The following is a 22723-nucleotide window of genomic DNA, read 5'->3' as shown; positions in this document are numbered from 1 at the left end:
TTTTTATAGACACAAAAGTGGCGAGGTGAAAAAACGTCATCATAGATAAACGTATGAGGGTGAATTTTATTTTACATTTATGCAATTTACACATTATGTAGTTACTGTAATACAAGTAGCAGGTTACTTTTTAAATTATTATAATCAGATTACAGTTACTGACTTTTAATTACATTGCCATTACAATTCTTGGCGTACACATGTTTCTTAAATAACATTATTTATGTGGTATACTGTACATTTGAAACATGCGTACATCTATTTGCCTCCCTTTTACTTTTGCATGAAGTTATGATTAGTGTAGTCGAATAACATTTTTAGAGATGTAAATAGTAATCTGTAGTGGATTACTTTTTTGAGTAATTTATAGGATAGAGGTGCATCGTGATGGTAAGTCTGGCTGGTAAATGTTTACATTTCACTCAGTAATTGTGTAGTATAGGGATGAAGTATTCAGTAGCGAGATCCTTTCACTGCGTGTTGAAAGTAAAAGTTGTTCCGCGTGTCCAAAGATGAGATCCACCGACCGATTTGTCATTGAATAATTTCTCTTTTCTGTTCTTTACAGTCAGTTGTTGATCATAAACAACAAAGAAAGAAATATTTAATTATAATAATTCATAGCACAGATGAGTAAAAGCGATTCGAGTCTCTCTCGTTAACATGCGCTCATCTGCAGAAGGCTGATTTTCTTAAAGAGACAGTACCGGTTTTAGCACGTGTTCAACAAATCAATGTAAATACTTTAATAAATAAAACGAGATAATCCATCCATCCATCTTCAGCCGCTTATCCGAAGTCGGGTCGCGGGGGCAGCTGCTCCAGCAGGGGGCCCCAAACTTCCCTATCCCGAGCCACATTAACCAGCTCTGACTGGGGGACCCGAGGCGTTCCCAGGCCAGTGTGGAGATGTAATCTCTCCACCTAATCCTGGGTCTTCCCCGAGGCCTCCTCCCAGCTGGACGTGCCTGAAACACCTCCCTAGGGAGGCGGCCAGGGGGCATCCTTACCAGATGCCCAAACCACCTCAACTGGCTCCTTTCGACGCAAAGGAGCAGCGGCTCTACTCCGAGCTCCTCACGGATGACTGAGCTCCTCACCCTATCTCTAAGGGAGAAGCCCGCCACCCTTCTGAGGATACCCATTTCGGCCACTTGTACTCGTGACCTAGTTGTTTCGGTCATGACCCAGCCTTCATGACCATAGGTGAGGATAGGAACAAAAACTGACCGGTAGATCGAGAGCTTTGCCTTTCGGCTCAGCTCTCTTTTCGTGACAACGGTGCGATAGAGCGAGTGTAATACCGCCCCTGCTGCCCCGATTCTCCAGCCAACCTCCCGCTCCATTGTCCCCTCACTCGTGACCAAGACCCCGAGGTACTTGAACTCCTTCACTTGGGGCAATACCTCCTCCCCTCTAAAACGAGATAATAATAAACAAAAATTATGAAATATTATTAAATTTCAATTTTTATTTATTTGTTTGAATTCATGGATTTATACAATACAATATAATTGGTAAAATTAACATTTTTGTAATGTAGATAGTTATAAGGTCCCCTGTATAATTCACAGCGTTAGCTGGGAGAGGATTTATTTCATATGTAAGCAAAAGGAACATTATAACTGGAATATACCCATGAATCGAAATCTGAATCGAATTGAGAGCTTGTGAATCTTGATCAGTTCCCAGCCCTAGTAACTTACCCAACACTGGCTCGACAGATCTATCTTAAGTAGATGGTTTGTATGTCTCTGATTCGATTCGCTCATGTCACCAACGATTATCATTTAAAGCATGTAATGTTGCAGTTTCTAATAAGGATACCAGACAACTGGTGAGAAACTCAAATCTTATTTATTCTCCAGAGCCCATTTTTACTCTCATGTGGCACTTGGTGAGTGTAAGTGTTGACAGAAATGGTTTAATCTCTCTGCAGAACTGTACGGTGGTGAATAACACGGTGATGGTGTGTCTGGTTCCTTCTGTGGTGGGATCAGAGAGGGGGTTCTCAGAGGTGGGCAGCAGTCCAGATGAGATCGGCTTTATCATGGATAACGTTCAGATGCTGCTGGTGGTTAATGAGACCTTCAGTTTCTATCCTGACCCTGTGTTTGAACCCCTGAGTCCATCCATGCTGGAGCTCAAACCAGGTTCTCCACTTATACTGAAGGTAAGTGTATGTGTGTTCTGCATTGTGTGTGTGTTCTGCATTGTGTGTGTGTGTTCTGCATTGTGTGTGTGTGTTCTGCATTGTGTGTGTGTGTGTGTGTTCTGCATTGTGAGTGTGTGAGAGAGTGTGTGTTCTGCATTGTGTGTGTTCTGCATTGTGTGTGTTCTGCATTGTGTGTGTGTGTGTGTGTGTGTGTGTGTGTTCTGCATTGTGAGTGTGTGAGAGAGTGTGTGTGTTCTGCATTGTGTGTGTTCTGCATTGTATGTGTGTGTGTCTGTGTGTGTGTGTTCTGCATTGTGAGAGAGTGTGTGAGAGAGTGTGTGAGAGAGTGTGTGAGAGAGTGTGTGAGAGAGAGTGTGTGTGTTCTGCATTGTGTGTGTTCTGCATTGTATGTGTGTGTCTGTGTGTGTGTTCTGCATTGTGAGAGAGTGTGTGAGAGAGTGTGTGAGAGAGAGTGTGTGTGAGAGAGTGTGTGAGAGAGAGTGTGTGAGAGAGTGTGTGTGTTCTGCATTGTGTGTGTTCTGCATTGTATGTGTGTGTGTCTGTGTGTGTGTGTGTTCTGCATTGTGAGAGAGTGTGTGAGAGAGTGTGTGTGAGAGAGTGTGTGTGAGAGAGTGTGTGAGAGAGTGTGTGTGAGAGAGTGTGTGTGAGAGAGTGTGTGAGAGAGTGTGTGAGAGAGAGTGTGTGAGAGAGTGTGTGAGAGAGTGTGTGAGAGAGAGTGTGTGAGAGAGAGTGTGTGAGAGAGTGTGTGAGTGAGTTTAGGGAAGTAAGGTATATCCGGACGCAGCTGCAATCTGGTTTTCTCTCTGATTGGAAACTTGAAAAACGACATGAAATAATTACAACTGAAAACGTGTGTGTTTCAGGGCAAGAATCTCATTCCTTCAGCACCTGCAAACTACAGGTTGAACTACACCGTTCTGATTGGTGACAAACCGTGTGTGTTGACCGTCTCCGAGACTCAACTGCTCTGTGAATGGCCAAATCTCACCGGACAACATAAAGTCACCGTAAGTGTCCCAGCATCAAAGGTTTTATGATCCCCATACAACTTGAAAAGTCCTTTCCCACGACAATCATCCGATCTCATTTTTAGATCCTTGTCTCATTCATCCTTGGTTCTCAGTATCAAATTACTGATGGGAATTTTTGTCATCGTTCTCTGGGGTTTTGTGTTGTATTTATTTATATTCAGTCTGCAATGCATCTGAGAGCCAGATCTGTATTTACATGTAGTCAGTTAATTTCCAGAAGACATTATATTAGTACATCAATTTATATTTTGCATGCATGAGTTATTAAAACATCCATGCGATATTTTTTCCCAAGCCATCTGCTCGCTCTGTTTAAAAGAACCCTCAAATGAGAAACAGTCTCTTTGAGACCTACAGACCCACATGTTTGTCCTCGTCCTATATACTCTGACCTATATACAAACTCCATGAGAGAGACAAGCGTCTAGCCCTGTTTCTCTACCAATGTCTCATTTTGCAGTTTACTGTAGAAGACTTGACATGACCCAGTTTACCACCATAGCCTCTGGGAAACAGAGCATAAAATACACATAGTATTACTTAGAGGAGGTGATTATCTTTCAAACAAGCCCACGCACAAGGTAATCAGATGCATAGATCATTAGATAATCCACATGAAGCACTATGTTACATACGGCCACCAGGAGATGGCACCAAATACACGACACAGACTCAATGATGTCTCAAATGACACAGAGTGAAACTTATTCTGTGAAATCTCATGACTAAAATCATGTCTGCATGCTATGCAAATCTTTAGTCATTGTTGTGTTTGCATGTGTAATTAGTTCTTATGTACAATTATTATCTTTTATTTAATTGGTGAGGCTTTTGAACACTAGGATAAATAAATTTTTTAATGTTATAAATATTGATTGCTTTGTCGTATCAATAGAAATTAGTTTTTTGCTTTTTTTTTGTTGAAATCTTTAAAAACACTTTCTGAGCTTAAAGGACCTTCATATTTTGTTTTATATCTTCATAAGGTTTTTTTGCACCTGAAACAGTCGTAATGTAGTTTTTAATGGCAATTTTCCACCCTCTTACCCTCAACACTGTCACTACTGTACCTTTAAGACTTTCATACGTAAACATGTGTATGTTTTGTGCAGGTCTTGGCTGGAGGTTTCCGGTATTCTCCGGGAACTCTTCAGATGTACTCTGACAGCCTCCTGACTCTTCCTGCTATCATCGGTATCGGGGGAGGAGGGGGTCTTTTACTCCTTGTCATCATCTTTATCCTCATCGCGTACAAACGAAAATCCCGCGACGCCGACCGAACGCTTAAACGTCTGCAGCTACAGATGCACAACCTAGAGTCCAGAGTCGCGCTGGAGTGTAAAGAAGGTAACGCACAAAACATTTCATTACACTACCTCTTTCTGATTACTTTTTCACATGTACTTTTTTGTTTGCTTTACTCTTCCATTTATTTTTTTTCTTACATTTCTTTATTTTGTTTAATTGTGTTTATTTGGTTTTTATTTGTTCGTTCATTCACTCTTTGCTTCTTTTGATCTTTTTCGATTGTTTGTACATTCATTACAGTTTTTTTCCTTTGTTTTTCATTTGATTTCATATTATTTTGTTTATTCTTTATTGTTCTTACATTTCACTGTTTTTATTCTTTTTGTTTAGTTTTTTGTTATTTTCGTTTGTTCAATCAGTTTTTCTTGCCTTTTATTCTTTTGTTTGACCTTTCATTTGTTCATTCTTATTTCCTTTTGTTCCTTTCTATGTTTGTTGTTACTTAGTTTTTTCGTTTATTCAATCTTTTGTTTATTCTTTCTATTGTTTCGCTCAATCTATTTTGTTTATTTAGCTCTGCCGCCATTGGTGTATGAGTGTGAGTGTGAATGGGTGATTGGGACACAGTGTAAAGCGCTTTGGTAATCTCTAAGGCTAAAAAAGCGCTATATAAGTGCAGACCATTTAGCATTTATTAAACAAAATTATTTTGTTCACCTTTGCCCTTTTTTATTTATTTTTCCGTTCTGTTTGTTCTCTTAGTTTTTATCAATATTTTTCATTTGTTCAATGCTGTCATTCCTTTTATTTTTTTGTGATCTTATGTTCATTCTTTCACTCTTTCATTCTTTCATTCAATCTTTCCTTCTATGTTTGTTTTGTTTGTTTGATCTATCCTTTCTTTCATGTCATTCATTCTTACATTTTTTTTCATTTTCTTTTGTTGTCTTTTATTAGGTTGTTTGTCTGCATGCTCTTCCTCTGCTCTTCTTAACTTCACAATCTTTGTCAATAATTCAGGAATGCGTTTCCTTCTTAATTTGTGAGTTTTACTATTACTCAATCCTGTATCTCCCTCTGTCTCTCTGATTGACTTTGTTTTCGTTTGCCTTCTTTAGAGATGACCTCACCAGTCATCATGATGCACATCATTTATCATACAAACACACACACACACACACACACACACACAATGAATGTTCATCTCATTCTCGCCACGGTCACGAGGGTAAGAATCAAGTCGCCCATTATCTGTCTCTGTCGTGCCCAAGGTGGTGACCTTGTCTGTCTGCAGACATGGAGTGAGGGATGAGCGACAGAAAAGAGAGGATAAAAGAGATGGATAGAGTGAGGTGAGAGTGGCAGGTCATAGATAAGTGATGAAATGTCCTCCAGGATGAATAAAGTGTGGTAATAAGTAACCACATCATCCTCGCTGATTAGGTGAGTGGCTGCCACAGCAGTTCACGGGGCTGGATAGAAAGTTTGGGAAGGAGCACAATGCAGTAAATAAATATCTGAGGATCAGAGCTGAGAGAAAATATAGGCAGGAGGACCCTTTGGTAGGACCATATGATGCATATTACACACAAAACTGGAAGAGTTTCATATCTTTGAAATATATTTACACAGAGTCTACACAGTTTACCACAGATTACCAGTTTGTTTGTTGTTGTCTGTACAGTTTACCACAGATTACCAGTTTGTTTGGTGTTGTCTGTACAGTTTACCACAGATTACCAGTTTGTTTGGTGTTGACTGCACAGATTACCACGGATTACCAGTTTGTTTGGTGTTGACTGTACAGTTTACCACAGATTACCAGTTTGTTTGGTGTTGACTGCACAGTTTACCACAGATTACCAGTTTGTTTGGTGTTGACTGTACAGTTTACCACAGATTACCAGTTTGTTTGGTGTTGACTGTACAGTTTACCACAGATTACCAGTTTGTTTGGTGTTGACTGTACAGTTTACCACAGATTACCAGTTTGTTTGGTTTTGTCTGTACAGTTTACCACAGATTACCAGTTTGTTTGGTGTTGACTGCACAGTTTACCACAGATTACCAGTTTGTTTGGTGTTGTCTGTACAGTTTACCACAGATTACCAGTTTGTTTGGTGTTGACTGTACAGTTTACCACAGATTACCACTTTGTTTGGTGTTGACTGCACAGTTTACCACAGATTACCAGTTTGTTTGGTGTTGACTGCACAGTTTACCAAAGATTACCAGTTTGTTTGGTGTTGACTGCACAGTTTACCAAAGATTACCAGTTTGTTTGGTTTTGTCTTGTCTGTACAGTTTACCACAGATTACCAGTTTGTTTGGTGTTGACTGTACAGTTTACCACAGATTACCAGTTTGTTTGGTGTTGACTGCACAGTTTACCACAGATTACCAGTTTGTTTGGTGTTGACTGCACAGTTTACCACAGATTACCAGTTTGTTTGGTGTTGACTGTACAGTTTACCACAGATTACCAGTTTGTTTGGTGTTGACTGCACAGTTTACCAAAGATTACCCATTTGTTTGGTTTTGTCTGTACAGTTTACCACAGATTACCAGTTTGTTTGGTGTTGTCTGTACAGTTTAACACAGATTACCAGTTTGTTTGGTGTTGTCTGTACAGTTTAACACAGATTACCAGTTTGTTTGGTGTTGTCTGTACAGTTTTCCACAGATTACCAGTTTGTTTGTTGTTTGTACAGTTTACCACAGATTACCAGTTTGTTTGGTGTTGTCTGTACAGTTTACCACAGATTACCAGTTTGTTTGGTGTTGACTGCACAGTTTACCACAGATTACCAGTTTGTTTGGTGTTGACTGTACAGTTTACTAGAGATTATCAGTTTGTTTGGTGTTGTCCGTACAGTTTACCACAGCTTACGAGTTTGTTTGGTGTTGACTCACAGTTTACCAAAGATTATCCGTTTGTTTGGTTTTGTCTGTACAGTTTACCACAGATTACCAGTTTGTTTGTTGTTGACTGCACAGTTTACCACAGATTACCAGTTTGTTTGGTGTTGTGTGTACAGTTTACCACAGATTACCAGTTTGTTTGGTGTTGTCTGTACAGTTTAACACAGATTACCAGTTTGTTTGGTGTTGTCTGTACAGTTTAACACAGATTACCAGTTTGTTTGGTGTTGTCTGTACAGTTTACCACAGATTACCAGTTTGTTTGGTGTTGACTGCACAGTTTACCACAGATTACCAGTTTGTTTGGTTGACTGTACAGTTTACCACAGATTACCAGTTTGTTTGGTTTTGTCTGTACAGTTTACCACAGATTACCAGTTTGTTTGGTTGACTGTACAGTTTACCACAGATTACCAGTTTGTTTGGTTTTGTCTGTACAGTTTACCACAGATTACCAGTTTGTTTGGTGTTGACTGTACACTTTACCACAGATTACCAGTTTGTTTGGTGTTGACTGCACAGTTTACCACAGATTACCAGTTTGTTTGGTGTTGTCTGTACTGTTTACCACAGATTACCAGTTTGTTTGTTTTTGTCTGTACAGTTTAACACAGATTACCAGTTTGTTTGGTTTTGTCTGTACAGTTTACCAGAGATTACCAGTTTGTTTGGTGTTGTCTGTACAGTTTAACACAGATTACCAGTTTGTTTGGTTTTGTCTGTACAGTTTACTAGAGATTACCAGTTTGTTTGGTGTTGACTGTACAGTTTACCACAGATTACCAGTTTGTTTGGTGTTGACTGCACAGTTTACCACATATTACCAGTTTGTTTGGTGTTGTCTGTACAGTTTACCACAGATTACCAGTTTGTTTGTTGTTGTCTGTACAGTTTACCACAGATTACCAGTTTGTTTGGTGTTGTCTGTACAGTTTAACACAGATCACCAGTTTGTTTGGTGTTGACTGTACAGTTTACCACAGATTACCAGTTTGTTTGGTGTTGTCTGTACAGTTTAACACAGATTACCAGTTTGTTTGGTGTTGACTGCACGGTTTACCACAGATTACCAGTTTGTTTGGTTTTGTCTGTACAGTTTACCACAGATTACCAGTTTGTTTGGTGTTGTCTGTACAGTTTACCACAGATTACCAGTTTGTTTGGTGTTGTCTGTACAGTTTACCACAGATTACCAGTTTGTTTGGTGTTGTCTGTACAGTTTAACACAGATTACCAGTTTGTTTGGTGTTGACTGCACGGTTTACCACAGATTACCAGTTTGTTTGGTTTTGTCTGTACAGTTTACCACAGATTACCAGTTTGTTTGGTGTTGACTGCACAGTTTACCACAGATTACCAGTTTGTTTGGTGTTGACTGCACAATTTACCACAGATTACCAGTTTGTTTGGTGTTGACTGTACAGTTTACCACAGATTACCAGTTTGTTTGGTGTTGACTGTACAGTTTACCACAGATTACCAGTTTGTTTGGTTTTGTCTGTACAGTTTACCACAGATTACCAGTTTGTTTGGTTGATTGTACAGTTTACCACAGATTACCAGTTTGTTTGGTTTTGTCTGTAAAGTTTACCACAGATTACCAGTTTGTTTGGTGTTGACTGCACAGTTTACCACAGATTACCAGTTTGTTTGGTGTTGACTGTACAGTTTACCACAGATTACCAGTTTGTTTGGTGTTGACTGTACAGTTTACCACAGATTACCAGTTTGTTTGGTTTTGTCTGTACAGTTTACCACAGATTACCAGTTTGTTTGGTTGACTGTACAGTTTACCACAGATTACCAGTTTGTTTGGTTGACTGTACAGTTTACCACAGATTACCAGTTTGTTTGGTTGACTGTACAGTTTACCACAGATTACCAGTTTGTTTGGTTTTGTCTGTACAGTTTACCACAGATTACCAGTTTGTTTGGTTGACTGTACAGTTTACCACAGATTACCAGTTTGTTTGGTGTTGACTGCACAGTTTACCACAGATTACCAGTTTGTTTGGTGTTGTCTGCACAGTTTACCACAGATTACCAGTTTGTTTGGTGTTGACTGCACAGTTTACCACAGATTACCAGTTTGTTTGGTGTTGTCTGTACTGTTTACCACAGATTACCAGTTTGTTTGTTTTTGTCTGTACAGTTTACCACAGATTACCAGTTTGTTTGGTGTTGACTGTACAGTTTACCACAGATTACCAGTTTGTTTGGTTTTGTCTGTACAGTTTACCACAGATTACCAGTTTGTTTGGTGTTGACTGTACAGTTTACCACAGATTACCAGTTTGTTTGGTTTTGTCTGTACAGTTTACCACAGATTACCAGTTTGTTTGGTGTTGACTGCACAGTTTACCACAGATTACCAGTTTGTTTGGTTTTGTCTGTACAGTTTACCACAGATTACCAGTTTGTTTGGTGTTGACTGCACAGTTTACCACAGATTACCAGTTTGTTTGGTGTTGACTGTACAGTTTACCACAGATTACCAGTTTGTTTGGTGTTGACTGTACAGTTTACCACAGATTACCAGTTTGTTTGGTGTTGACTGTACAGTTTACCACAGATTACCAGTTTGTTTGGTGTTGACTGTACAGTTTACCACAGATTACCAGTTTGTTTGGTGTTGACTGTACAGTTTACTACATATTTTATTGAGCTACTACAATCTATTATTGTGGTCTCAAAAATAAAACAAAACTACAACAAACTGTGGTTTGTTGCTTTGCATATAGAACTATCTGCTGTGTGGACCAGATCATATGATGATGTCCAGCTATGTGAAACTGCACCTTTCTTAACCACTTATTTGTCTCGGTAGCATTTGCAGAGTTGCAGACTGATATCCATGAGTTGACTCAGGATCTGGATGGTACTGGAATTCCGTTTCTGGATTATCGTACATATGCGATGAGAGTTCTGTTCCCTGGAATTGAGGACCACCCTGTTTTGAAGGAGATGGAGGTATGAGACATACAGACTTTCCCACACACTGTTTAGTCAGAGGTTAGCACTTACCTACCAACTACTTCACTGGCTATCATATCAAGTCCGCGTTGGATTTGGATTTGCATTTGTGTGGCTCTTTTGCTGTGTGCTGCTCAATATTACCATGTGGATATTACCTGTGTTTTATGTCCAGTTCACGGACAGATTTGTAAAGCATTTGTGGAACAACTTGTCTCTTGTAACCGTTTTTTGCACTTTGTTTGATAAAGTATCTGCCTTATAAAAAAAGAGTTTAAGTGTAAATCCAAAAGCTCTTTCTCTCTCTTAGGTGCCAGCGAACGTGGAGAAATCTCTGACTCTGTTCGGCCAGCTCTTGAATAAGAAGCATTTCCTGTTGACGTTTATCCGGACGCTAGAAGCGCAGCGCTCGTTTTCCATGCGTGACCGCGGGAACGTGGCATCGCTCATCATGAGCGCCCTGCAGGGGGAGATGGAGTATGCCACAGGCGTCCTGAAGCAACTGCTGTCCGATCTCATCGACAAAAATCTGGAGAGCAAGAACCACCCTAAACTCCTGCTCAGACGGTGCGTTCACGTGTACATTTATCTGTTTTATCTGCTGTTGTTAAATCAGGCTCGGTTGTTCCGCCCACTGTGAAATCTCATTGGTCCAAAGTTGAACTCCACATATCTGTACATTAAACGTCAGAGTGATTGTGAACATGAGATATACACACTTGATTGTTTCCATGTAACGCCAGCTTAGGAAACTGTATTGACCATAACATCACAAAAAATGATGTGGTCAAGTTTGACTTTCAGTTGAAGGGTTATATGGTCACTCTCTCTCTCTCCTTGTCTTTGCCCTTTCATGTCCATCTCTCGTTCACCCCCGTGTTTCTGTCAGGTGATATTACACACCTGAGCACACACACTCCCTGCAGAGAGAGGAAGCGTGAGGGAGGACGCTGTGGGAGCTGAAGCTCCGAGCGAGTGACTACAGGAGAGACATGACAAGAGAAACATGAAGAGAGATGGAGGGGGGGGGGTGTGTGTGTGTGTCTGTGTGTGTGTGTGTGTGTGTGTGTATGTGTGTATGTATGTGTAAGTGTGTGTGAGTGGGATTGTGTGTGTGTGTGTGTGTGTGTGAGTGGGATTGTGTGTGTGTGAGTGGGATTGTGTGTATGTGTGTGTGTATGAGCGGGATTGTGTGTGTGTGCGCGATTGTGTGTGTGTGTGCGTGAGTGTGTGTGTGTGTGTGTTTGGGAGTGTGTGTGAGTGTGTGGGATTGTGTGTGTATGTGTGAGTGGAGAGAGAGACAAACCAATGCTTTGCAAAATGACTAATTACAGTACATTGCAGTGCAAGTACCTGAAACTAAACTTGCGCTGTAAATACTGATTTCTTAAAAACACGCTACTTTTAGTAACTCCTAAAAGTAGCAAATACTTCCGTTTATTCATTACACACTGTTATTTCAGGAACTCTTGTTTAATCTTACATATTACAATTATTGAACTATTATAAAGATGCATTTGTTTGATACATGATTCAGTAATTGTATGTAGTTTCAAGCAGGATATATTTGTTTTCAAATATCTTAATATATGGTAAATATTGGTCCGTTACAGCTCAACACGGATCGTTCTTTCCAGGATTTTACGTTCGCAAGATTTAGTGTAAATTTAACCGTTCTCCGCATTATTCGTGGTAGCTTCCAATTTCGTATTATTTCGGCAATGTTTCTGCATAAACTGTGAACCTGAGAAGATCCCAGGTCATTTTCTCCATGCTTTGATGTGGAGAGGAGGTATTAAAATTCTTTCTCGGATGATCCTGAATCAAATCTCAATGTCTTACCCCTCTCAATATTCTCCCATTGTATTTACAGTCTCTCATTAAGTTCTGTCTCACCATCAGAATGGCTAAATAATTCAACAGAGATGGTAAAAACAAACATATTTCACCAGATTCCTCGTTGACAACGCACACGCGCCGAAAGCAGATTAGCGCTAATAAGGTCCGTTAATTACCCAGCCGTGTAATTAGCCTCATTCTGAGGGACTTTTTCCGGCGGGTTGTTCTTGTGTGCCAGGTTTCTGTTTAATGACAGAAGATACAGAATATTTTTAATTGGTGTTTTCTTAATGAAGATTAGTGGTTTGCTTTGCAAGGGAAGTGAGCAGCGCTTTGGTTTGTTATTAATGCTAAATTATCAGTGTGTGTGCTTGGCGCCCGGCTTCTTTGAAGGTTTTTTTTTCCTGCGCTGCGTTCACCACCGCTGGAGGAATTATTCGGCCGCAGCACTTTGATGTCAACTGGGAGTTAAACACAACTCTCTCCCCTGAAGATGTTGGTTTTAGGAAAGGCTGTTTGCAGAAAATTGCAAGATGCAAGACGTCTTCAAAGCTTCCACGTCTCTGTCATTCTCTGCTCTTTAAGGTTACCTTGGGGAATCCAAGTAAATAAATCCTTGACATTTCTTTTTCCTCTTTTCTCCCTCAGGACGGAATCAGTGGCGGAAAAGATGCTAACAAACTGGTTTACCTTCCTCCTCTATAAGTTTCTTAAGGTAAGTGGAAGTAGCTTTTTCTTGCAGGAATTTAAAGGGATAGTTCACCCAAAATCTGAAAATATACAAATCAGACACTCCTGAGCGATACGCTGAAAAAACAGGGAGGGCCGAAACGTCCAACTAGCGCTTTTTTACATAGACAAACAATGAATAAAACATGCAGATGGACACAAAAGCGTTTATGCATTTAAGATACATCTCTCCCCTGCTGAAAAATACAGCTTTTATGGTATTACAGTTTTTTGGCCATCTTACTGGTTTTCACTGGTCAGGCTGGTCTGGTTTGACAGTTTTAAAGGGGCTTAGGGCACTTGTCAGCTGGTCAGACTGAGGTACCAGATAAACCAGCATAAACTAGCCACCAAGCCAGCCTAGGATAGTTTACAATGTTGTTTTTTCAGCAGTTGTCTACAGACCGAAAGAGCAAATAGTAGGGATTTTTCACTGCAAAAAATTATTTATTATTATGAAACATACTTATAACATGTGAAAATTACTTGAGAAGCAAAATGATATTAAATGGTCATGAAATACTTAGCACTTCCTTAAAACCTCCTCATATGTACCCATTGTTCTGATTGGCTAACATTGTGCAGCCCCATTTAAAATACAGCCATATTTAAAACTCAATCTGAAGAGAATGAACAAGCTCCACAACATTATAAAACTAAATTTCAGAGGTTACACAAAATGCACATCAACACATTGCATCTGAATATATTAAACTGTTCATCTCAAGCACAACTGTTAACACTCACACCCTGTCTACACCGGGTACGAGAGTCGTGTAAAAAGCAATACAACCCATTATAATCAATGATGCTGTCTATCATGAAAGCATCCGATGTGGCGTGTTGCTCCGGCAGTAAACAGATGCCCAGTTCCATTTTGTGCTGTACGCGCTGGTGCTACTACTGCCAACAACACAAATAAACGGTTTAGACAGTTTGTGTCTATGCGCCCGGTGCACTCGGCGCATGTTGTTATACACCAACGATTAAAAATAGCGCAGATGAGCGAAAGAAAGCGTCTATGATGCGTTTGTGTTTAAAACAGCAAGAGGCAGCAGCTGAATGACAGAATGGATTCTCCTCTTCAGAGTTGTAACTTGACACCACGTCTTTTAAAAGTGCCGTGAGATAAGTATCAAACGGTTATAAATGTCTGTCTGTGCATGTTTAAATACAAAAATAATTGAAAATAGTCCAGATGTGTCCCCTTTGGTGTTCAGGAATAGTTAGGCCACATTGTTTGTCGTTCTCTCTACGTTTACAAACTGAAGCTCCAGTGGGCGGGGCCAAGGGTGCGAAGATGTAAAAGTAGGCGTTGATGTTTTGAGCTGTAGAGGTGGTTATGAATCAATGTACCCCTAGTGACGTACGGTGGTCGCGTAAGTAGAGAACGAGCCGTTTTTTTCAGCTTGGTTTCAATAAATGCTTTTATTGCATTGGGTATCAAGATTTGAGTTCTAAAATTTGCAGTATGTTTTTATAGATGAAAGACCTCTTGTATGTCTAAAAATCAGGGAAAATTTGATTCCTCGTGACCCCTTTAATATTACATCTAATAAAAAATTTCAGACATTTATGCGATTTGCCAATTGGTTAAGGTACAAAAACAAAAAGCTTGATTCAGAGGGTAAACAAGTTTATTTTCTATTTAGTTTCTCACACCTCACACAATTTTGTTAGATATAATATTAATATTATTCAGCTTCTCAAGTAATTTGTTTCGTTTAGATATTTTTACCAGAAAATAAGACTCAAATACTTTTTGCAGTGTTAAGGGACTTCTGATGGTGTGTTTGAGGTCTAAATATCCGAGTAGCTCTGAAGTTCCACTAGCACAAAGTCTACACACATTTCTTCATATTTCATATGTATTTTCTGCATAATCGTTTGGAAATTGCCACGCCATATTTGCAGTTTGAGTGTTTCTGTGGTGGTCTATTATTATGGGATCCATTTCAGATTTACCTGTCTCGAAATGGCACGTGAAGCCGAACTGTTATTGAATAAGATTAAGCTGCAAACCAGACCAGACTTAGTCAAAAGTCTGGCTTTGTAACACTATTATTCAGATGTATTACAAACTGTAGCAAGATAGACAGGTATACTTTATTGATCGCCAAGGGGAAGTTCATTACAACCTGTAATTTTTTTAATATAGTTTTTGATAACTACACACATACACAGTCCCTCCGGTCCTAACACAAGTGTGTAATGCAGAGGTGTTCTGTCTATCAGACTGTGTGTGTCGTCTCGTGTTGCTCATTAACAGCTGTGTGTTTAATTAACCCCAGTGCTAATGAGTCCAGAGAGGCAGGACAGCATATGGAGGGGCCGCACCGTCACGCTACGGATCCCAGTGAGGGATGCTTGAGTCATGTACGCCTGTTTGTCGTTCAAGGATTTTCACACAGACTTGTGAACTCTACTGATTAAACAACTCTTATATGGTATAATTATTATATTGGGTAATTAGCCATGACCACAATGTATTTCAAAAAGCAACTTTCGTTAAGTGACACATTTCAAAATGAAACAGGATATTAAGTGGGAAATTAAGGACACCAGGACTTAACTCGTATTGCATTGTTTGTTTCGTTGATGTCAGGCTTTTAATTTCTACTCAGTGGGTGAGAAAATTGGTGAAAAGTCATTTCAGAGTTGGAGAAAGTTTTTACTTTTTGCTGAAAGAGGCTAAAGAGAAATCTTAAGTGACTGCAGTGACTTACTCAGTGACTTTCCATCTTCGTTATGCAAATAGTTGCAGTTATATGGGAGAGTCTTTTCGGCACATTTCTTGGTGATATGAAGTGATTTTTGAGAGTGACTGTGTGGCTTGTAATGGATGTCTTGGCTCTCTCGGGATATAAAAGCAGATGAAGCATTCCACTGCAGTTTAGTGCCGCATCAGCGTGGGAGGGATTATAGGCTGATCGTCATAGTTGTGCCGCCTCTTCTGCCGTGACATCATCTTAAATGCGACACAAACTGACCAAAACAATAACACCAGCGCTAGCTGTTAGCTACTAGCTCATTGTGCTACATAAAGCAGGTGTTGCATGGTGATTTTACACAAGTGTAAAAGTTAAAATGGCCTGGTTGTTTTAGAAGCTTTCCAGTAGCTGCTCAACTAAATAAAGTGAAGCTTACGTAACAAAACGTACCATCCTCCACCGTTGACTCCAGCCAGGCATTCTCCATCCTATTGCTCTAGAGAGCATCCATTTGGTCGAACCACTTCCACTTTTCCTTGATGGTTCTGTAGTCACTTTTAAGTTTATTTCACTTTTCTCTACTCTGTTTGGAGGTCCGGTGGTAGCCGCGTGCGGCCAACAGCTGAGACACTTCCTGAGTGGCTTTTTCGTTTCGCTCATCGCTAACGAGTGGACCGCCTGCACCTTGTTTATTGACCACAGCGTGGTTTTGCACTCAGCCGTTTCTTTTTTCACAATTCGAAAGTCCCGTGAACAAATAATACTGTTATCGCTGTTGCTAACTTTAAAACTAGCGGGTTGATGTCGCATGTCGTAAATCCAGTGACGCTGGTAGGGACTATTCTCCCTGACCAATCAGTGATCTGTAGGATTTTGACGTCACATTTAGTATCGGCTTGGCTCGCTTGGAACCTCGACCAAGGTAGTACTAAAATCAGGTACATACTATCCACAGTGGAAAACCCCAAAAAAGCAAGCAGAGTCGAGTTAAGTTGTATCATGTAGTGGAAAAGCCCAATTAGGCAGGTGGTTTTTATGTTGTGGCTCATCTGTGTATACTTTACCAAGCAAAATGATACTTGAGTTCAATATCGAACAAATGTAATATAATATCAAGTGTAATTCTTGTGTGCTGCTGTAAAAGTTTGTGTGTTGGAGGAAGAGACTGAGGTTAACTGTAGTTTGATTGGCTGTCTGACATTCTCAAGAGTTTCTCTGTCTCTCCTCCGCACTCATTAGCCTTCCATTAACCCTCAATCTTTTGCTCAAATACTCATCTGTTCGCTTCAGGTCTGTTCACTCGTCCCACGACTCATTTCCACGTCTAAACAGATGTTTTGACATGCCTGATACTCCTGGGAGCTGCTGGAGGAGCTTTCAGTGTTTTGTCTTATTTATTGTTGCAGGAGTAGATGAGCTTTTAAAAACATTACCAGGCTTCTAGGTTGATCTTTGATTGTTGATCGGTTTACTCAACTCTCTAGTCGATCCAAACATTTATGATGGGATATAGAATGATTTTCCTCAATGTTCCTCAGGTGAAGAAATGCTTCACACGGTTAAGAAAGATCTTAAGTGACTACAATGACTTACTCAGTGACTTTCCATCGTCGATATGCAAATAGTTGCAGTAATATGGGAGAGTCTTTTCTGTACGTTTCTTGGCGATGTCAAGTGATTTTTGAGAGTGGTCAAATGGTGTGGCTTATAATGGATGTCTTTGCTCTCTCGGGATATAAAAGCAGTCGAAGCGTTGAGAGTCTTCACTGAACAGCTCTTCAAATCAACAGACAAGTAAAAATACAGCCTCAAACATGTTCATTGTGTTCAAGCTGATGTAAGAATTGGAGAAAAGGAAGAATAGACGCTGTGGACGTATATGTGTGCTGGAAAACGTACTTTATTATACAGTTGTGAAGTTATGGCGTTTTTTGTTTTTGTTATAGCGCCACCTAGCAACGAAATATGATGAAAGTTGGTACATGTCTTCTAATTGTCCTGGTGTCAATGCATACCAATTTTCACCAACTTTGGATGATCTGTTCACCGAATATAGTTCTTTAATTTATTTCTTATGGGCCACACCCAAAATGTCATTGCATCATATGTGCTGAATTTGGCCAATTTTGCATGACCAAATTGGACAAACTGACTTGGATGATGTAGACATGTCCTTGAGCTCTGGAAAGGCACTATATAAATTAAACATTATTATTATTATTATTATTATTATTATTAGAAAATGTAGTTTTTGCAGACAATTCAAAATGTCAACTGACGTCTCAAAATGAAATGGAAAAGCAGGTAAGTTCTAGATTCAGTTCCCGAGAATTTAATAACACCACCTTCGTTTCTCAAAATTGGGACGCAGCCTTTTGAAAACACCCTGCACATATATTCCAATTTTCATGATGATCAGCCATTTGACAATGGAAATTACTGCCTGCCAGAATGACTCAGAACGACATGCAGTTTTTCCAGCTGGAAATGGAAAAGCATTTGATTAATTGTGCTGAAAGATTCATTTGAATCTTACCCATATGGTTTCTGATTAAGCAAAAACACAAATTGGTTTGTCATAGCACCCCAGTGCATTCACACTGTTTGTGACCTTGAAAGTGGGCTCGGATCTCTTTTTGGTCCACTTAACCCATTACGGGGTCTCAGTCCAACTGTTGTTTTTGTGGAACCCAGACCACTTTTTAAAAGACAAAATTAATGGTAATTATTACTATTATGGCTATATTAAATGGTAAGGGTACAATTAGCTCTGCATATTAACTTGTGATATTATTAAACATGTTTAATACCGTTAAAATGAATAATTAGCTGAGGTTTTATTGATCTTTTATATAAAAAAAGATCTGTATTGCATAGTGAAAATCTATAATATTTAGTTTTTATACATTAAGAGGGAAAAGCAATGCATTAAACTGAATTCTTTGCATTTTTATATAAATTATACTCTATTTAGAGGCAAAATTCAATCATGGATGATGGTAGATTATTAGTATTACCAACAAAAAATGATTGATCATGATTTTATATATTGACAGCCTCGGGTAACATCCATTCATTGAAACCAATAGTCATATTTTCGTATCGTAATCACACACCGGTCTGGTTAAACCCCAAAGTCTTCATTTGCAAAGAACACTGAAGAAAGGTTTTTGAGTTTATTTTGTGAGAATTTAAATTCAGTTTCTATCAGCCATAGAAACAGAAGCGGCTCATGGCGTCTTCTCTATGTGTCATCATTGCTGGTGTACGGTAACCCGTTAGGGTCAAACATGTGGAATTATGCAAAAGGATAAAACAAGCGACCCCGGAGCACTTTTTGTTCACAATGCACATTATTAGCAAAGCGAACCGCAGGCTACAAGCGAACCGTACTCAAACCACCTCCCGAGATGGTCTCGTTTCGGTCCACTTTAAAGGGGTCTGAGATCGTTTGGCTTGTTCACATATGGGCCAAAAATCCTGCGAACCACGCTCGGACCCCTGAATCGGACCCTAAGAGTTCCAATAGTGTGACCCTTTAAATATACAAATATACGATGTTTTTTTTTAAACCAGATCTCTCTCTATTTTCTGTCCCTTGTGTGTGTTTAGGAGTGTGCAGGTGAGCCTCTCTTCATGCTGTATTGTGCTATAAAGCAGCAGATGGAGAAGGGCCCCATAGACTCAATCACCGGTGAGGCCCGATACTCCCTCAGCGAGGACAAACTGATCCGACAACAGATCGACTACAAAACTCTGGTTAGTGTTATCTGGTTTCTACACAAACTTGAAACAATAACGGCTGTTTTGAGATCAGTATGGAACACAGTTTCAGTGTTTTATTTACATACACTGATGTCACTTGTTTACACCTGGTATTAACATCTAAACATCTCATTACTTGGGCGTTGTTGTTTAAATTTGCCACGATATTTACGAACAGATTTGAACAGATTTATTGTGTATATTTGAATAATTTCAGTAAATGTGTTGTTGTTTTTTGTTCTGGTCTGCAGTCGCTCCATTGTGTGAACCCGGAGAGTGAAAACGCTTCAGAGGTGACCGTTAAATGCCTGAACTGTGACACCGTCACGCAGGTCAAAGAAAAAATACTGGATGCCCTGTTTAAAGGAATACCGTACTCGCAAAGACCCAAAGTTGGAGACATGGACCTCGGTATGAAACTGATGCACATACCTGCTGGATAAACCAGGTCATGCTAGCTTAATATGGTCAAGCTGGTTTTTGGAACATGCTAGATGGTTTGTAGCAGGTACAACGTGCTAAACCAGCTTGAACAACATGGTCTACCATGTGACCTCGACCCCACCAGCTGGTACACCAGCTGACCTGCTAAAAGTGCCTTGAAGGAACTTAACGTTTATGCTTCTGAGTCCTCTTAACAATTCCATTAATGATTCTTTCATTGTATCATTTTTCCAAACAATGAAAGTAAACGATGCCTTTAATAAATGACCATAAATGACCAGCTAAATCCCCATAAAAGCAGCTCTCATCAGAAGCTGTCTTGGGCTGTTTTTTCCAGCAGTTAAAGTGTCTTGATAAGCTCTGCATACTTCAATATTAAATCAGGTGGGTGAAATGGCTGATTTCTCTTTGCTTTAATTAATGTGTGCCTGATCAGAGTGGCGTCAGGGTCGTTTGGCTCGAATCATTCTGCAGGATGAGGACGTCACCACGAAGATCGACAACGATTGGAAACGACTCAACACACTGGCACACTATCAGGTAACCGCAGCATCGTCTTCCAAGTTTCTATAGCGACACCTCTACACCCCGCTGCCTGGTAACCATAGCAACCCCTCCGCATGTCACTTGGTAACAATTGAAGCATTTTAACACCTTGCACACGGCCAGGTAACCATAGCAACAGCTCACAAAACATGACCACGAAGGCGGTGTTGGTCAGTACTGTGATGCACTTGAATAGATATTTTGGCTGATACAGATATCTGAACATTAATTATGTTTTATCCAATAACTGATATGATGGCTGATATTATTAGTCAATAGTTTGTTCATTCTTTAAAAAAAAAAACAGTGTTCACCGTACAAGCTTCAGTTTAGAGTTTTACATTTATGTTTACGAAAAAATTACTTTTTTTAAAACAAGAATTTTACATGTGCGTGTTTTACAATCTAGAATTTTACAGGTGAATTTTTACAAATAGATGATACAGTTTTACAATTATTCACATGTTTTTGTCTACAAAATGACAATTTTACAATCTAAAATTTTCCATTTTTTTGTTTAAAAAAAATCACTTTTTTTAATTTTATGATTTGTTTACAAATAAATGACAATTTACGATCTAGAATTTGACATGTTTATATTGACAAATAAATGATACATCATCAAATCACTATTTTACTAACTGGAATTTGACATGTTTGTGTTTTTAAGATTACAGTTTTGCCATCTAGAATATTTCAGGTGCATGTTTATAAATAAATGTTTATTTTATCAATTTAGAATTTTATGTGTTTATATTTACAAATAAATTACAATTTTAAGATCTAGAAATGGACATGTTTGTTTACAAATAAATGAAACAGTTTTACGATAGATTTACCGTTAATTTAATCATTAAATAAATAATGTCTATCATTAAACTATAGAATCATTCGTCATTAAATCAGTAAATAAGTATACATGTACACTGCCTGGCCAAAAAAAAAACAAGGTTGCATACTCTAATATTTCGTTGGACCGCCTTTAGCTTTGATTACAGCGTGCATTGATTGTGGCTTTGTTTTGACGACAGTGTTGCATTGACTTTTGACCGAGATCTTGTATTAATGACGGGAGAGTCGAATCACTCAGTAAAGTCTTCTCCAGCACATCCCAAAGGTTAAGGTCAGGACTCTCGTGCTCCCTGAACCACTCTTTCACCATTTGAGCAGATGAATCTTGGCATTGTCGCTACTTTTCCACGCCCGCGGAATACGTCTTCCGATAGGGTTGTTGAATAAATGAGAAGCAGCACACTGTATCAGTTTGGGTTAAAAGAATTGTTGCCATCTTAAATATATTAATCACTGTAATAATGATTCAATCATAGTCTCGTAAGTATCTGCTGATTTAAATCCAATTGGTGATCTTTTTTCTTTTTTTTGGGTCAGGTCAGTGTGTGTGTATATATATATAGATATATATATATATATATATGTATATATATATATTAGGGCTGTCAATCAATTAACATTTTTAATCAAAATAATTACACGGTGTCCCGATTAATGAATCGCATATACAAATATTTGCTGAGAAAGCCCCTCATATAACAATAATTCAATATATAATGATGAAATAATTATACATAGTTATCTTTAAATATATATATATATATATATATATATATATATATATATATATATATATATATATATATATATATATATATATATATATATATATATATTATTATTTTATATATAAAGATAAACATGTATAATTATTACATCATATCATATATAAAATATTCAGATAATTAAAATGCATTCTTGTGGCAGAAGAGTTTATCATTGATAATACAAAAAGCATCTTTAGAATACAATGTATTGTTTATTACCATATTATTGATCATAAGTCAATCATTGACACACAGTTCACAGTAATTCATTACACAAGTGAATTTATCAATCAGTTGGAGATTTATTATGAGGGCTTTTTTAAGGACCCGTCAATGTACACCTGCAGTCAGACATGCTTGTGTAGCATCTCGGGTGTGTTGCGTAATAAACATACATTTTTAGGTCACTGTGTCAAGTTAAATATAGTTTAATACTTAGAACACATCTTGAGATCCCTTAGTTTGCATTTACGCTCCATCAAGTGTTTTGAATGCAAGAATGTAACACATGTTTGTGTTGTTCTGCTACTGAAGTGTTTTCTTCACTGTATAAACTGTGTGTTGCTCATACAGCTGAAGTTTCACTTACTGCCCTCTGGAGTAAACAGGTGGTACTACAAGCTTGTATTTCTCAGGAATCTTCCTTATTACAGTCCGGGGGCATTGCGATTAATTGCATTAATTTTTATACGTGTTATTTTTAATTAAATTACGCACTTA

General features: G+C 38.8%; 1 protein-coding gene across 1 annotated transcript in view; it reads left to right on the top strand.

Annotated features, from left to right (window-relative positions):
• Positions 1 to 22723, top strand: part of plxna1b (plexin A1b) — a 154019-nt gene that overhangs the window by 119150 nt on the left and 12146 nt on the right. The window contains exons 18-26 of the mRNA XM_052129827.1: positions 1940 to 2173; positions 3040 to 3183; positions 4320 to 4554; positions 10205 to 10347; positions 10661 to 10917; positions 12838 to 12904; positions 19242 to 19388; positions 19646 to 19805; positions 20275 to 20378. Of these exons, the coding sequence (XP_051985787.1) occupies positions 1940 to 2173; positions 3040 to 3183; positions 4320 to 4554; positions 10205 to 10347; positions 10661 to 10917; positions 12838 to 12904; positions 19242 to 19388; positions 19646 to 19805; positions 20275 to 20378 (1491 nt within the window). The remainder of the gene's footprint in view (positions 1 to 1939; positions 2174 to 3039; positions 3184 to 4319; positions 4555 to 10204; positions 10348 to 10660; positions 10918 to 12837; positions 12905 to 19241; positions 19389 to 19645; positions 19806 to 20274; positions 20379 to 22723) is intronic.

The sequence above is a fragment of the Xyrauchen texanus genome, chromosome 7, assembly GCF_025860055.1.
Source record: "Xyrauchen texanus isolate HMW12.3.18 chromosome 7, RBS_HiC_50CHRs, whole genome shotgun sequence".
In the NCBI taxonomy this organism is placed as follows: Eukaryota; Metazoa; Chordata; class Actinopteri; order Cypriniformes; family Catostomidae; genus Xyrauchen; species Xyrauchen texanus.
Note: the sequence above shows the minus strand (reverse complement) of the source record. Positions and strands in the feature narration are given on the sequence as shown.